Below are 16,567 nucleotides of genomic sequence, written 5' to 3' on the forward strand. Positions count from 1 at the left end.
AAAGCTTAAATCACTATAGCACACTGGCTTTAATTTGCAGATCTAAATCTTATATAGATTTCATGATCCTATAGCCTCGGTTTGCTATGTTTTCAAGATAACAATAAGGGGAAATAGAAAATTTGGCATCCAAAAGCATAACACAGCAACATAATGCTTAGAAACTGGGTATTAACAAGACTGCTGTGTTACTATCAGCAAAAACTGTTCTCTCTGAACACTACCCTCAAAATGCATGTTATGCTCACACACACAAACGCTTACCTATCTGTACTTTTATCTACCTAAATGTATATCTGTCTGTCTAATGAAGTGTTGCTTAATCTTGCTTGTGTATATGTACTTAAACTCCATAAATTAGATTTTCATAATACATAATGGATTTAATACTCTGCCCTTAGGCACCTTATATGAAGTCACGTTCATTTGTGCTTTCATCTTAATACTCAATTATCTATAACAAGATTCCCCAAACTACGGCCCGAGGGCCACATGCGGCCCCTCAGAGCCATTTATCCACCCCACATGGGCCAGATTCCACCTGAATATTAGGAAGAACTTCCTCACTGTGAGAGCTGTTCAGCACTGGAACTCTCTGCCCCAAAGTGTGGTGGAGGCTCCTTTGAAGGCTTTTAAGCAGAAGCTGGGCATATGTCGCAGGTGATTTGAATGCGATTTCCTGCTTCTCAGCAGGGGGTTGGACTGGATGGCCCATGAGGTCTTTTCCAACTCTTTGATTCTATGATTATTTATTTATTTAATTTATTAATAATTAATTATTAAAGGGTGCTTTGCTTGTGCTTTTGGTGCACAAAGGCTAAAGGTGGTTGGACTAAATGACCCAAGAGGTTTCTTCCAACCCTCTTTATTATTTTTATGGTGGTGATGATGATGACATTATTATTATCATTACAATAGAGTCTCACTTATCCAAGCTAAACGGGCCAGCAGAACCTTGGATAAGCGAATATCTTGGATAATAAGGAGAGATTAAGGAAAAGCCTATTAAACATCAAATTAGGTTATGATTTTACAAATTAAGCACCAAAACATCATGTTATACAACAAATTTGACAGAAAAAAGTATTTCAATACGCAGTAATGTTATGTTGTAATTACTGTATTTACGAATTTAGCACCAAAACATCATGATATATTGAAAACATTGACTGCAAAAATGGCTTGGATAATCCAGAAACTTGGATAAGCGAGGCTTGGATAAGTGAGACTCTACTGTATTAACATTACGGCTGGATGGTCATCTGTCAGGGGATGCTTTGATTATGTTTTGGTGCACAAAAGCAGAAGGAGGTTGGACTAGATGCCCCCAGGGGTCTTTTCCAACCTTCTTTATTATTTTTATTATGATTATGATTATTATGATTAACATTGAGGCTGTATTTCTTCTCATTTTTTTTTACTTTAAGATATGTGCAGTGTGCATAGGAATTTGTTCATTTTTTTTTAACTATAGTCCGGCCCTCCAATAGTCTGAGGGACAGTGGACTGGCCCCCTATTGAAAAGGTTTGGGGACCTCTGGTCTATAACCAAATGTAATCTCATCTATTGCTTTCAAGAATCAAGCAAATCTTGAGCAAATTTCACAATATTCCTAGTATGTATGTCTGTATATTTATCTAATCTGTCCCATATCAGTATCACTATTTTAGGATGGCATGTCGAGGCTTTCAGGAATGTCATATCTTGAAGTTAAAGGACTGCATCACATGTAGAAATTTCCCCATTTCTACACACTTTAAAATCACTGTCCCACAGTGGTGACCACATGATACAAAGCTACTTCCTAGGGGTCGTCGTTGGACCTCATTTTTACAATTTGTAGAAACATGGAGTTTTTGGATCCTATCAGTTCTAGTTGTCTCTGTGCGGACAAAACTGGCAAAGGACGTTAACTTTCAGGTGTGATGGCAACTGTTGGAGTTCTCCATGTAATACTGTTGTATGCCCAATAATTGTGGCCATTACGTGGACAGTCTTAATGTTTCCTCAATTCCACTCTGGCCACCATTACTCCATGAGGACAGATTGTCTGATGGTAAGTTTTCCTTTTTATAATTTTTCTTTATAATGACATTCCAAAATACCATAATCTTGATTATTCGATGCATTGACAATATCCTCTCTTCCCTGACCTTTAATTGACGTAATTTTTGAGGTATAAATAGAACTTCAGGATTTGTTATTCGAGAAGCCCTACATTTTCTCAAAAATAATACTCAGATTTTCAAAAACAGCTACTGTACTCCTTTATAACTTCCATATACAGTAGAGTCTCACTTATCCAAGCTAAATGGGCCGGCAGAAGCTTGGATAAGAGAATATCTTGGATAATAAGGAGGGATTAAGGAAAAGCCTATTATACATCAAATTAGGTTATGATTTTACAAATTAAGGACCAAAACATAATGTTATACAACAAATTTGACAGAAAAAGTAGTTCAATACGCAGTAATGTTATGTTGTAATTACTGTATTTACGAATTTAGCACCAAAATATCACGATATATTGAAAACATTGACTACAAAAATGGCTTGGATAATCCAGAACCTTGGATAAGCGAGGCTTGGATAAGTGAGACTCTACTGTAATTCCATTTGGATTCTTCTGTTATGAGTGTTTCATCACTATAGTACCACTATAGAAAACAAATACCATTCGGGTACCATTCAGTAGAGAAACAGTTGTGAATGCGAGTTCTCTTTTTACTCCAGTTTTACATCAACAGCAGCAGCCAGTTCGATTTTAACATTTTTCCTCCTTCTGCTGCAAACCATGTATTTACTTTGCTGAGAAATCTGCACTCCATTGTAAAAAGTTGGAGTGTATTTCACCCTGTGTATAATGCTCATGTGCTATATGTTATGTACTTTAATTCCCATTATCCCCCTCAGTCCTTTGTGTATGTGCATACATGCATGCATGAGTAATTCTTATTACTGCTCCAGATGACCACTTTGCATATGGTGAACTTTATGTAACTCCCATAGTCGCTCCACAAACACTTTAACAGCACTTTGAATTGGTATGTGAGATACATTACATATCCATATTCAGTAGGGAAACAAAGGCCCGCCATTTGAGGATGCCAGCTGTAATGCCTTGATCCTCCTCATTGCTGTGATGGGCAGGATTGAGACTTGGAGAGACTCCACTAGGGAGAGCCACCCTCCCACCGTCTCCCAGCCCATGTCTCAGCTTCAGCTCCGTGTGGGCTGCTACTAGTCTCTTCCTATCTTCATGTCTTTACTGTTTATTTGTTATTCATCATTTTCTTCTACATTTCTTATTTTGGCTGCTGCCTTTAAAAAACAAAAAGAACTCATCTTTGGCTCATTTCTACCCTTCATCTTTTCTTCCTCCCTTCTGAGGTGAGAGTAGGCAGAGAGTGTAACTATTTTGAGTGCAATGTGTAGTCCTGCATTCAGGAAGACAACATTGACATCTCTGGCAAATCTATCCCCATTTAAAGAAAGATATGAAAATGGCATTTTTTGTTTTTGTTTTTTAAATAAATTTTTATTTACATACTTAACAACTTACAGTGAAACAGAATATGAAACAATTAACATTATACAAACACATAACCCCACCACCAAGACCTGAACAAGTATCATTTCCGTTACCATAAAATGTATAAGTCAACCATTAAACAAACGGAGCCCCTGATGGCATAGTGGGTTAAAACCTTGTGACTTGAAGGTTGGGTTGATGACCTGAAGACTGCCAAGTTTGAATCCAACCCGGGGAGAGTGTGGATGAGCTCCCTCTTTCAGCTCCAGCTCCACGCGGGGACATGAGAGAAGCCTCCCACAAGGATGGTAAAATCATCAAAACATCCGGGCAACCCCTGGGCAACGTCCTCGCAGATGACCAATTCTCTCACACCAGAAGCGACTTGCAGTTTCTTAAGTCGCTCCTGACACACACACACACACACAAAATTAAACAAATGTCATATCCAAAATTCCTGACCAACAAGATTGTATTGTTTTCCTTTTTCACTCCCTAGAACATATTTAATAAAAACTGATCAGTATAAATCAAAATCAAATATATTAGTTTCCCCCGAACACCCTCATTTTCATTGATAATTTATCATTTAAGGCTACGTTCCATACCTCCCCATTCCATGTTTACAGTGTGAGATTGGTTACTATCTTCCAATTCCTTAGCACTGTGAGTAAAATAATCACCAATTCTTTCTTTTCCATTTCTAAATTCAGCTTTGCGGTGTCCATTAATAATGCTAACCTAGCATCTGGGGTGATGTTTAATATTATAATGTTACCTATTTCTATAAGTGTGTTCTTCTAAAAATTCTTCAACTGGGGGCATTCCTACCATTAATGAAAATATGTCCCTTTATGCATGCCACATCTCTGAAAATGGCATTTGATGGTATCATGGCCATTTTGTGCCAGGACAGGAAGGCTAAAAAGAAAAGATTTTTCAAATAAAATATATATTAAAAGATAATACAAAGGGCACATTCCTTGGAAGAAGACAGAGAGAAGGGTTCCTGATCAGTCACATATTTTGAGCTGCAGAAGGGGGAATTATTTCTTGAGCAATTATTTCTTTGACCTTTTGTAAAGGTCATAACCAAATATCAGAGTAATTGCAGCACAGCAGTAGTTGGATGGAATCAGTGGAACGCAGAACGAAGAGACATCAGAGACGCTGGTAAAACTATATACAAAGTTTTACTCTAAGCAGTAATAATCAAGATAGACTTATAGACAATGGACACAGGACTTGACTCTCAGCAGATAGCACTCGACTCAGAACTGAACTGATGCAATCAGTAATGCACACACACTTGTGTCTGGACACTCCCCAGCTCCAGCCACACATCAAGGTCATCACAGCTTGTCAGCAATTAACTCTTTCCAGACTATAGTGCACTCTGGATGATGCAATCAGTATGCAATACAGGCAAGACACAAATTTCATTTAAACACTACCAATACACAAATCCCACATTAACAATTGGTACATCATTGTAGCTGCCTCATTTTCAAGCCTTTTTCACAGAAGATTTGAGCACCTTTTCTTTTGCACAAGGCAATTAAAATATTAGAATGTCCAGTATTTCTGGTCAAGCAAAGCCTCAGGATCTTCCTCAAGATGTTTCCTTCCAGTCAGAGGCGGTCCAACCATAAGGCGAAATAGGCATTTGCCTGTGGCGCCATCGTCCCGGGGGCACCATCGTCCTGGGAGGAGGGCACCACTCTCCACCTCCTTCTCTTTCGGGCCTTCCGGCCAGCGCAGACCCACCTTCGCACCACGCAAGCCCACCTTTGGGGCCTTCAGAGATTGTGAGGTCTGTAGGAACTTGGAAGCTAGGTATGTGGGGTTTATATATCTGTAGAAGGTCCAGGGTGGGAGAAAGAACTTTTCTTTGAAGCAGGTGTGAATGTTGTAATTAATCGCCTTGATTAGCATTTAATGGCCCTGTGGCTTCAAGGCCTGGCTTCTTCTTGCCTGGGAGGAGTTAGCTGTCCCTGATTGTTTACTGTCTGGATTTCTTCTGTTTTCAGAGTGTTGTTCTTTATTTATTGTCCTGATTTTAGAGGTTTTTTTTTTAATACTGAGGGCTATCTAGGTTATCTAAGTCCACACTGCCCTATATCCCTGTTCAATGTTTAGTGCTAAATTTGCAAATATAGTAATTCCTACATAACATTACCATGTATTGAACTGCTTTTTCTATTGATTTGTTGTTAAACATGATGTTTTGGTGCTTAATTTTTAAAATCATAATGTAATTTGATGTTTTATAGGCTTTTCCTTTATACTTCCTTATTATCCAACATTTTCGCTTATCCAACGCTTTTATTTTTCAGTGATTGGTTTGGGGGGGCGCCAAAATTCTGTTCGCCTACACTTGAAAAATACCTAGGGCCGGCTCTGCTTCCAGTGATGGAGGCAGAAACATTGTCCCCACCCAGAACTGAGGAAATTGTTTCCCTTGGTTTTGCACAGGCTCCCCGCTTTCTGTTCCTTTTTGTATTCCTTACTGCTCCAGTTCTAGATGTGTTATTTTCCTATCATTGGCTGTAACACATGCTGATTAACATGAAAGCCAGATTCCTGCCTGCTGGAATCAAACCATGGAATCAAAAAGGGCATCAAACCATGGGAGGATGTTTTTGCCTCCCTTGCTACAAGCATCTAAGGCAACAGATTATTATCAGCTTCCCCTGTGAGGGTCTCCCCCCCCCCCCCCTTTCCCACTTACAGATGTACATGTGTAAAAAATGACTGTCTTTTAGGAAATAATTATTTTGCCATAATCAAATATACCTTTTGGGGGTAAACTAGAATTTATTTAATAGAATCATAGAGTTGGGAGAGACCACATGCCACCTAGTTCAACCCCCTGCCATGCAGTAAAAGCACAATTAAAACACCCCCGACAGGTGGCCATCCAACCTCTGTATAAAATCCTCCAAAGAAGGAGCTTCCTCCACACTCTGAGGAAGAGAGTTCCACTGCTGAACAGCTCTTCTTACGGTCAGGAAGTTCTTCCTAATGTTCAGTGGAATCTCCCTTCCTGTCATTTGAACCCATTGCTCCGAGTCCTAGTCTCAAAGGCAGCAGAAAACAGCCTCATTAGAATCTGTTGGAATCTAATAACCCAATTTTTGGATGAATAAAGATTGCTGAGGAAAGAAATAACAACGGAAGTCAAGGAAATGCATATCTCTTTGGCAAAGCTGACTGGGGAACCAATTCAGGTAAACCAGAACTTGGTAAATTCAGACTTCGGAAACAGGCAGCAAGTCTGGAGAAAACCTATTTGGAAGCTTTAAGTAAAGTTTTTATCAAGGAGGTTGTCAAGATTTATCCACAGGTCTGACTTGAGGAAAAGCAGCAAACGTTACATAGAAATAGCAAGTTTGTGACTAGGCTCTTCTGAGGCACATTGGCTGTGGAAACCTTGATATACATTGAAAGGGAAGTGAAGAAGAAAGGTTCTGTGGAAAACCTAGAATTATTTAATAATCTGTGAACAAGTATGAAGATCTTATTGAAACTCAGTGTACTTTTGTTTTAAAAACAAAATCTGTGCCACTGAATGACCAGACAAACCTATCAGTAGCAGGAAAGACTTAGCAACGCTCTCCTTTGTGTCCACTATTGAGACGAATTTGTCTTTTCAGCTTGTGCTTATACCAAAAACAAACTTGGGAGTAATGAATGTAACTTGATTTATAGCCTGCCCTATCTTCCTGAAGGGACTCAGGGCAGCTCACAACAAAATATGCAATGGCAAACATTCAATGCCGACTTTAATAAACAAATAAATAAACAAATCAAGGAAGACTCAGTAAATTATAAATCAACATAAATGAACAAGAGGTAAAATAAGTCCACATAATTACTAACATTGCTAACATATTAAATCCTTAAAATATCATTTAAAATCTCTAAAATTGAGCTAAAATTGGATGCCACCCTGGATTTATGTATTTAGTTGTTGGACACAAAGCCCAATTTTAAAACTAATATTTTGGGTTAAAAATGAAAAAATTCAATTCACTACTTTAAGTGTGAATTCAATATTTTCCTGAACCAAAGTACATGTTTTAGATTATATACAGTATTTTCTTGTACAAAAATGAAGATCTGGGGTTATATTATTTTAAAAAATCTCTTTATTTCCAAACCTACTATATTATAGAAATACCCAGGTAGTAGGTATAGATGAAAGAAGGAAGAACTTTGTGGGTTCACAATGCTTAGTAAAAACCAGGGACAGAGTTTGGGTTTGGGGCGGCAGTGGGGGGAAGAGGCCTTTGAAGGGTTCCTTGTCAGAAATAGTTTGGGAAGAATAAAGTTGCCAGCTTAGGATCAAACTGGAGACTCTCCTATTTTTCTCCATCCTGAAAATGACCCATGAAAATTGAAAATTTAGGGACATAACAATCTCAGGTTTAAATGTTTTAACGAATATGCTGGGTTTGAATGGACTTTAAGGGCAGGATTAAAATTGACTGTATAAAGCATATAATGATTATAATTACATGTTACACTGAAAGCCCTGCCAGATTGAGAGGCAAGTACTATAAATAAACATGCTGTTGCAGTTTGACTAAATCCCTGGTCCCTTGTTTTTTTAAAAAAGGAATGTTCTTTTATCTAGAAACTGTGTCTCCAAGGTGTTCCCTCCCTGTTAGGAGCTGATGTTGGCATCAGGAAATGCTCTGTGTAGAGAAGTTATGTGTTAAACAGAGATTATTGATATGATTTTATTTATTTGTTTGTTAAAGGAAAAAAAAAGAGTTATATATTAGCAAGGAAAAGCCTAACATGGAAACTAACTGGAAGCAGCATTTGGTAGGTTGCCATGGTAACACAGCTTCCCTTGGGAGAAAAAGGGGGCGTGGCTAAGTTGACAGTTAGAGTATATTCCCTCTTTTTTTAAAAGGAGTTGCTGTGAGGGTTTAAAAAGGACAGTTGCGGTTAGGTTTTGAAAAGATTAGGAGCTGTGGGAATCAGCTAAGGACGGTAGCTTATGGTCACTCAGGAGAAAGGCTGGTGATATAAGTTGACCGGGTGTTTTATTTACTGTTCGAAGAGAAGTTATTTAAGATATATCCATTCAAGAAAGACTACATTGTAACTTAAGATCCGGAACGTTTACTGATTGAAACTACACGCTTATGTACCAAAATAAACTTGAGTTTTATTCTTCATAAAGATCCGTCTCCTTGCCTCTCTGTAAGCCTGAAAGAAACCCATTACCTGTCACGCCCATGGCAACGGAGCACCAAGAACCGGACACGGAGGCCAATATCTATCTAATATCTTTATTAAAGAAATATGTAAGAATAATAAAAACAAGTAGAAAATATAGTCCAGCAACAGACCTTTCAGGAAAGGTCAAATTTAGTCCAGAAATGTAAAGTCCAATATATTATATTAGAGTTCAAAGTTGAATCCAAGAAACCGAAACACACACTATTGCCAAGCAATAGTGTGGGGAAACGTCCAGGGTCTTTCAGGGTCCAAGGTAAAAACCACAACAAGGTTGAGAATAAAACTTGATTCTTGAAGCAAGATCCATGGCTAGGAACAAGGCAAGGCAAATCTTGAATACTTGAATAGGCAAGGCAAGGTAACTCGGTTTGTGGACTTTGCGAAGTCCACACTAGGCTGGAAACATGAATTCACTCCTGAAGCTGCTCCGTTGACTCCGCACGGAACCTACCGTGCCAGGCACCTATATCTGGGTCTCGTTTTCCTGCCAAGCAGGTGTCCAGCATTCTCTTTCCCTAGAGAACAGGAAACGAAACCCAGCTTTCTCCAGATGTGAGACTCCCTAGATTTTCCCAAGGGAAGCATGGCTAATCAGTGTCTTGTTTGGCTGCAATTCTCAAGCTCCTGCGAATCTGTTCCTTCACTCCCCTGTCTGCAGCATAGGACTGTCTCCTAGCAAAAGGGGGTGAGAGCTGCTCAAGGTCTGTTTTAATGGGTTCTTGGGCAAAAACATCAACATCAGGCATCTGGAAAGATTCCGGCTCTTGCTGAGCCGGCGAAAATCCCATGTTTTCATCTTCATCAGCCACGATGGCACTGGGAGCAGGACTACAAGGCCCATGAGGCATCACATTACCTCACGTTGGTGGCAGTTACCGTACCTATCTATATAAGTTACCGTACTTTTCTATATAAGTTACCATCTTTACTCATTTAAACCCAATCAGTTCCGTTATCCTTCCTTATCCACTAAATCCTCCCTGTCATACATTCACACATCCTCCATCCCTCCCTCTCACGCACGCGCACATCTCTTCAATTGGAGGCAGCAGTGGGATTTAGAAAAAGGATTTCCCCTGCCTGAGTTGAGAACCACAATTTGGGCTCTCTTCACTCTGCAACTAAATGCAAAGGAAAGTGAAAGTAACTGCCTTCTTTGTAAGTCAGACATGGCTGCTGCTCCAAGGGCAGAGGATCTCTTACAGGATCTTTGTGAAGAAGCCACTTGTTCTGTTTGCTTAGATTATTTCAAGGATCCCGTGATTTTAGACTGTGGGCACAACTTCTGCAGAGCCTGCCTGACCCAGACCTGGGGGAAGTCAGGCAACAAAAAGACCTCCTGCCCTCAGTGCAGAGAAATCGTTTCACAAAAGAACCTCAGAAAAAACCAGCAGCTAGCCAATCTTGTGGAAAAAGTGAAGCTACTCAGCCTTCAGAGACCTAAGCAGGCAAAGGGCAAGGAGAGAGTCTGTGAGAAACACCAGGAGCCCCTCAATCTGTTCTGTACACATGAGGAAACCTTCATTTGTGTGGTGTGCGACAGATCCAAGGAGCATATTGATCATCGAAGGCTTCCTCTGGGGACGGCTGCTCAAGAGTACAAGGTAAGAACCTCTTGTGGAGTTTGATGAGGGAATGCAATGCCTGTGGAAGCTTCCTGGGCACTTCTATAAAGAAACACTTCCATTACAAAAGCTTATCGCTAGGCTCAAAATAACAATTTCTTGCCTGAAGTGGGGGAAAAGCCATTATTAACCAAAAAGGTGTCGCAATGGGTATCAGCTGAACTGCTGATATGAAGGTTGGATTGCTGACCTGAAGGTTGCCTGTTCAAATCCATGAGACGGGGTGAGCTCCAGTCTGTCATCTTTAGCTTGCGGGGACATGAGGGAAGCCTTCCAACTAACACATGCCAGCATCCCCTGGGCAACGTCTCTGTAGACAGCAAATTCTCTTACACCAGAAGTGACTTACAGTATGTTCTCAAGTTGCTTCTGACACAACAACAAAAAAACCACCAAAGGTCTAATGAACTAGGTATATGTGATAAATGGAATTTACTGCTAAAGTGGCTGCCAGTCTGTTCTGTTTAGCACATCTAGTGGGAAAACCTGGAGTTCCTTCATAAGAAAAGGGAAATTTTCTTCCTTTTATGGAGAAGTAGATAAATGTAGGTTTGAACCTGTATTGTTATGTGGTTATTGCACATCCCGTATTGTGTATTAAACAATAGGTACAACTGAGGTTAAAATGTAATTTCTAACATGTTTTATAGTAACTTTATGGCCCCAAAGTAGTAACTTTTTTTTGGTCCCAGAGAGGAAAAGATGCACTTTCCTGCACTGTACATAGTGGATGGCAGTGAGCAAACATATTTTTCAACTGAGCACTTTCTATCTTTCCATAGAATCATCTCTATATATAAAATGATAAAGTTGTTTGCGCAGTGACTATAACAACAAAACTAAACATCCCAGAAATACGAAATTTGGCAACACAATGCAAAAGGCTTGCCTCCAGGTTACAACAACACAACCACACCACAAAACCACAATCCAGACCCACAAAACTCACAACAACGCATCATGCGATAACAACACAACTAAACGCCCCAGAAATACAAAACTTGGCAACACAATGCAAAAGCCTTACTTCCCAGTTGTAACAACACAACCACACCACAAAACCACAAAGGACCCACAAAACTCACAACAACGCATCGTGACTATAACAACACAACTAAACGCCCCAGAAATACGAAACTTGGCAACACAATGCAAAAGCCTTCCCTCCAGGTTGTAACAACACAACCACACCACAAAACCACAATCCGGACCCATAAAACTCACAACAACGCATCGTGACTATAACAACACAACTAAACGCCCCAGAAATACGAAACTTGGCACACAACTAAACGCCCCAGAAATATAAAACTTGACAACACAATGCAAAAGCCTTGCCTCCCGGTTGTAACATCACAACCACACCACAAAACCACAATCCGGACCCACAAAACTCACAACAACGCATCGTGACTATAACACAACTAAACACCCCAAAAATACTAAATTTGACAACACAACGCAAAAGCCTTGCCTCCCAGTTATAAGAACACAACCATAACACAAAACCACAATCCGGACCCACAAAACTCACAACAACGCATCATGACTATAACAACACAACTAAACGCCCCAGAAATACAAAACTTGGCAAAACAATGCAAAAGCCTTGCCTCCCAGTTGTAACAACACAACCACACCACAAAACCACACTGGACCCACAAAACTCACAACAACGCATCATGACTATAACAACACAACTAAACGCCCCAGAAATACGAAACTTGGCAACACAACACAAAAGCATTCCCTCCCGATTGTAACAACACAACCACACCACAAAACCACAATCCGGACCCACAAAAATCACAACAGTGCATCGTGACTATAACAACACAACTAAACGCCCCAGAAATACAAAACTTGGCAACACAACACAAAAGCATTCCCTCCCGATTGTAACAACACAACCACACCACAAAACCACAATCTGGACCCACAAAAATCACAACAGTGCATCGTGACTATAACAACACAACTAAATGCCCCAGAAATACAAAACTTGGCAACACAACACAAAAGCCTTGCCTCTCAGTTGTAACAACACAACCACACCACAAAACCACAATCCGGACCCACAAAACTCACAACAACGCATTGTGACTATAACAAATACAAAATTTGACAACACAACTCATCCACCTCCCCAATCCCTACATTCACACTTGGCCTCCAAAAAACCAATTACAATAATAACAATGACAACAACATCAACAACAATAAGAATCAACACCATCACATGCACAGGCAAGAAGCAGCCAGGCACTGAGGCTGAGAGGCCAGTCAGTGCTACACTGGGCCTCCAAAAAACAATACAGTAGCATCTAACTTATCCAACGTTCATGACCACTACAACAATAATAATAATAAACACCTACACAGGCAAAACAAAAAAAGACTATTGTACCACAATAAAAATATAAACCGTACTCAGCAGAATCAGACATTACAATTAACAACAAACCAAAGACAACAGGGATCTCAAGCAATTATCAATCAACACAAAAATAGAAGAAGGTAACAGACTTCAAATACTACTACTAATGTGAGTATAAAGAAGGGTGGAGGTCACAGCATCAATACAACCTAATGTAGACTGACCAACACCACCAGACTAAGCCACAGCAACGCGTGGCCGGGCACAGCTAGTAGATTATAAAAGACTCAAAATGCCACTTGCTCCAACCCTTTTCCATGTAGGAACACATACTCAAAAGCACTCCTAACAGATGGCCACCCAGCCTCTGTTTAAAAACCTCCAGAGAGGGAGACTCTGCCACATTCTCAAGCAGCTGAAGAGCTCTGACTGTCATGCACTTCTTCCTAAGATTTTGGTGGAATCTTCTTTTCTGCAATTTTAATCCATTGCTCGTCGTGTCCTAGTCTCCAGAGGAGCAGAAAACAAACCTGCTCCCTCCTCAACGTGACATCCTTTTAAACATTTAAACATGACTTTCGTGTCCCCTTTTACTGTTCTTTTCTCTGAGCAAAACATAACCAAGTCGCTTCTCATAGGACTTCACTTCCAGACCATGGACCATTGACCCCCAGTCTCTGGACACATTCTAGCTTGACAATATCCTTCTTGAATTTTGGTGCCCAGAGACAGAAGTATAGCCAGAAAACAATTTCTGGGGGGCGGGGGTGAAACTTTTCAAAAGCAAATCATGAAGAGTAGTTCCATAATGCAAAATAACTTAGAAATCACGTTTCATCAATAAACTTCAGTGGACACTCAAGACAGATAAACTTCAGTGGGCACTCATAAGGATTTGGTTAATTAGTTAAAATTCATGAGTAAACCAAGTTTTTTTAAAACTTGAAAAATTTTGAAGGTGGGGGAGGGGTGATCAAAGCGGAATATAGTAGTACTGTACTTTTATTTCTCTAGATCTAGGCACTTTACTCATATTGATGCAGCCTAGAATCACATTGGCTTTTTGAGCTGCCACATCACACTGTTGACTCATATTGAGTTGAGATCTGCAAAGACTCCTACCTCCCTTTCACATGTACTGTTTTCTAGGCATGTCCGGTTCTCATTTCTAAAGTAGGGGGCAGTGGCGCTTCGATATAGAAAGTATTTCTGATTTTTTCACCCAAAAATTTCGGATATTTCCGAAAATTCGTAATGATTCTAAATGTTTCTAAAATGGCGGACACGCATGCACAATCGCCAAAAAAAAAAAAAAAAAAAAGGAACCGGGGGGGAGGGACTTTTACAGGGCTCTCCCGCCCTCATTTCTTGAGCTATCCTCATCAAATTTGCAATGCCCTTGCAAGTTGTGCAAAGATACTTTGAAAACTAGAAATTCCCTTGCTATATTTGTAAGCAAGAAGGACACTGGAAATCAATGGTGTCTCTGGCTATGTAACCCCACAAGCCTCAACCCAATGCCTTCCATTAGAAATGGATCAGTGACCACCACGCCAAGCAATACCCTGGCAAGGAGTGCAAAGATACTTTGAAAACTAGAAATTCCCTTGCTAGGAGAAAGAACCATGTTAGGCTGAGCTAAGCTCCCATTCAAGGTAGGTTGCAGAAACAAAAAGATTTAAAAAAATATTTTAAAAAATACGTTAAAAAATGGGGGGGGGGGAAATAACAGAACATTAAGAGACAATTAGAGAATGGGCCAACAATGGTTCGAATTACATTGCTGGTTACGCTATTAGACAATGTCTCGGAATGCGTATCAAAAAGCGAGAACAATCCGAAATAATTCCGATATACAATTCAAAACAATTTTTTGGACATGTCTACTCTTTTCTTTTTGCAAATAAAGACAACAGCATAAATATAAACATACTTGAACAACAATGACATATATATGTCTAATTACATGTCAATCTAAAATAAAACATAAATGCAGAAATTAGTTTCAAAAGAGGGCTTTCTGCTTCTCTTTTGTTGGTTTCTCTATAGTTTAACATTTTTCTTCCCCCTTACATTCAGCAAGGTATTTATTTCAGCTTGTTTTTACATTAAGAAATTAATAATCCAACTGTTTATATCCTCAAATGTGCACAAGTTTTATCCTCTCCTTCAGAGATATAACGAGCAGAGCCAGTCCAACAATGAGGTGAATTAAGTGGTTGCTTGGGGCGCAAACCATATGAGGGCGCAGTCGAGACTGCTTTTTCTGTTGATTTCTTGTAAAACATGATGTTTTGGTGCTTAATTTGTAAAATCCTAATGTAATTTGATGTTTAAAAGGCTTTTCCTTAATCCCTTCTTATTATCCAACATTTTTGCTTATCCAACGCTTTTATTTTTCAGTGATTGGTTTTTTTTGGGGGGGGGGCGCCAAAATTTTGTTTGACTACACTTGAAAAGTACCTAGGGTCGGCTCTGATAACAAGGTTTCCTTTGAGAGATGCATATAACAGTTGGTTATGTCCACATAAACTATTGACATCGGTTCTCCCACCCGTGGGTCAAGGGCCTTTGATATGTCCCATTACAGGATGCCCCCCCCCCCACTTCATTTTGAGTGATAGAGCTGGAAACTTTCAGCCCACTCAAAACGGAGGTGACTGGCTCTGCAAAGATGATTATAAGATGCTTAGTTTTTTTGGCGTGCTGTTAGAGTTACCTTTTTATTCTCAGCTGGGTGAGTGGGGTGTGTATGTGCTCCTCTCCTTTGCCTACTGCAGCAATGAGTGGTATCAAGCCATGGTAGAAATTTCTGCTTCCAACTCTAAAGAGAAACATTGCCACACCATTGTCTGTATCAGTTATGTTCATCAAAAATGTCCACAAAAAAGAGAAGGGCCAGTTATCACCAAGGAGGAGGAGAAGAATTTCCAGGCCTTTGCCAGCCTGCGCAGGGTTCAGGCCAATTCTTGGCTCTTTGGTAGCCGGGCAAAAGGGACCAAAGAAGCTGCCAAGTAGGAAATGGAGAAACAGAAATAATGATTTGTTTGCTCAAGGACTCTCAATAATGCTGGATGGATTTGGGGGAAAAGAAACAAACATCTCATTGTTCATGCCAATATTCCCATTTGTGATGCACAATCTGGCTGAAAACAGTTCCGGTGGACTCTGTTGTTATCTACTTGGCTTAACAGTTCAAAGGACAGTCATAAACTTCATAAACTTCACAAAACGAATCCAGGCAAAGAAAATGAAGGCACCTTGGTTCCTTACAATCACTTGGTTAAAGTTCACATCCCAACTCAGTGTGAACTTTGCTTCTGAGAAGCAATAAACAGAATAGAATTATAGGTTATTTTTTTCTTTAGAGCATGTCAGCCATCTGCTACTCTCATAAGAATGCATGGATGGTTTTCAAATGAAATAGTGTCTCATAAAGGAGGAGTGTGATAAGGGACCAGTCAGACCTCTAGTGGGATGGCATAAAGAGAAATGTGTGAACCGCTGATTTTGACTCGATGATTTATGGTTTTAAATAATAATAATAATAATAATAATAATAATAATAATAATAATAATAATAAAGTTTTAAAGGTCAAAACCAACACTTTGTGTTGTCCCTGGAAACTAATTGGCAGCCAATGGAGTAACTTCAAGATGGGTGTAATATGCTCACTCCTGGATGTTCCTGTAAGCAGTCTGGCTGCCATATTTTGAACCAGCTGGAGTTTCCGAACTTGGTACAATGGTAGCTCAATGTAAAGCACATTCCAGAA

The 16,567-nt window shown here is 39.8% G+C and overlaps 1 protein-coding gene across 3 annotated transcripts in view; it reads left to right on the forward strand.

Moving 5' to 3' along the window:
- Nucleotides 1–9,876: 9,876 nt before the first annotated feature.
- LOC103281750 (zinc finger protein RFP-like) overlaps nucleotides 9,877–16,567 on the forward strand; it is a 32,909-nt gene continuing 26,218 nt past the window's right edge. For 2 of the 3 annotated variants that reach the window (XM_062973618.1, XM_062973620.1), the window contains exon 1: nucleotides 9,878–10,393. In XM_062973618.1, the coding sequence (XP_062829688.1) occupies nucleotides 9,959–10,393 (435 nt within the window). In that variant the 5' untranslated portion in view covers nucleotides 9,878–9,958. Of the gene's footprint in view, nucleotides 10,394–16,567 lie in introns of all 3 variants that reach the window. The other variant, XM_062973619.1, reaches the window with a different exon arrangement.

Source organism: Anolis carolinensis, chromosome 2 (genome assembly GCF_035594765.1).
Source record: "Anolis carolinensis isolate JA03-04 chromosome 2, rAnoCar3.1.pri, whole genome shotgun sequence".
Classification (NCBI taxonomy): domain Eukaryota; kingdom Metazoa; phylum Chordata; class Lepidosauria; order Squamata; family Dactyloidae; genus Anolis; species Anolis carolinensis.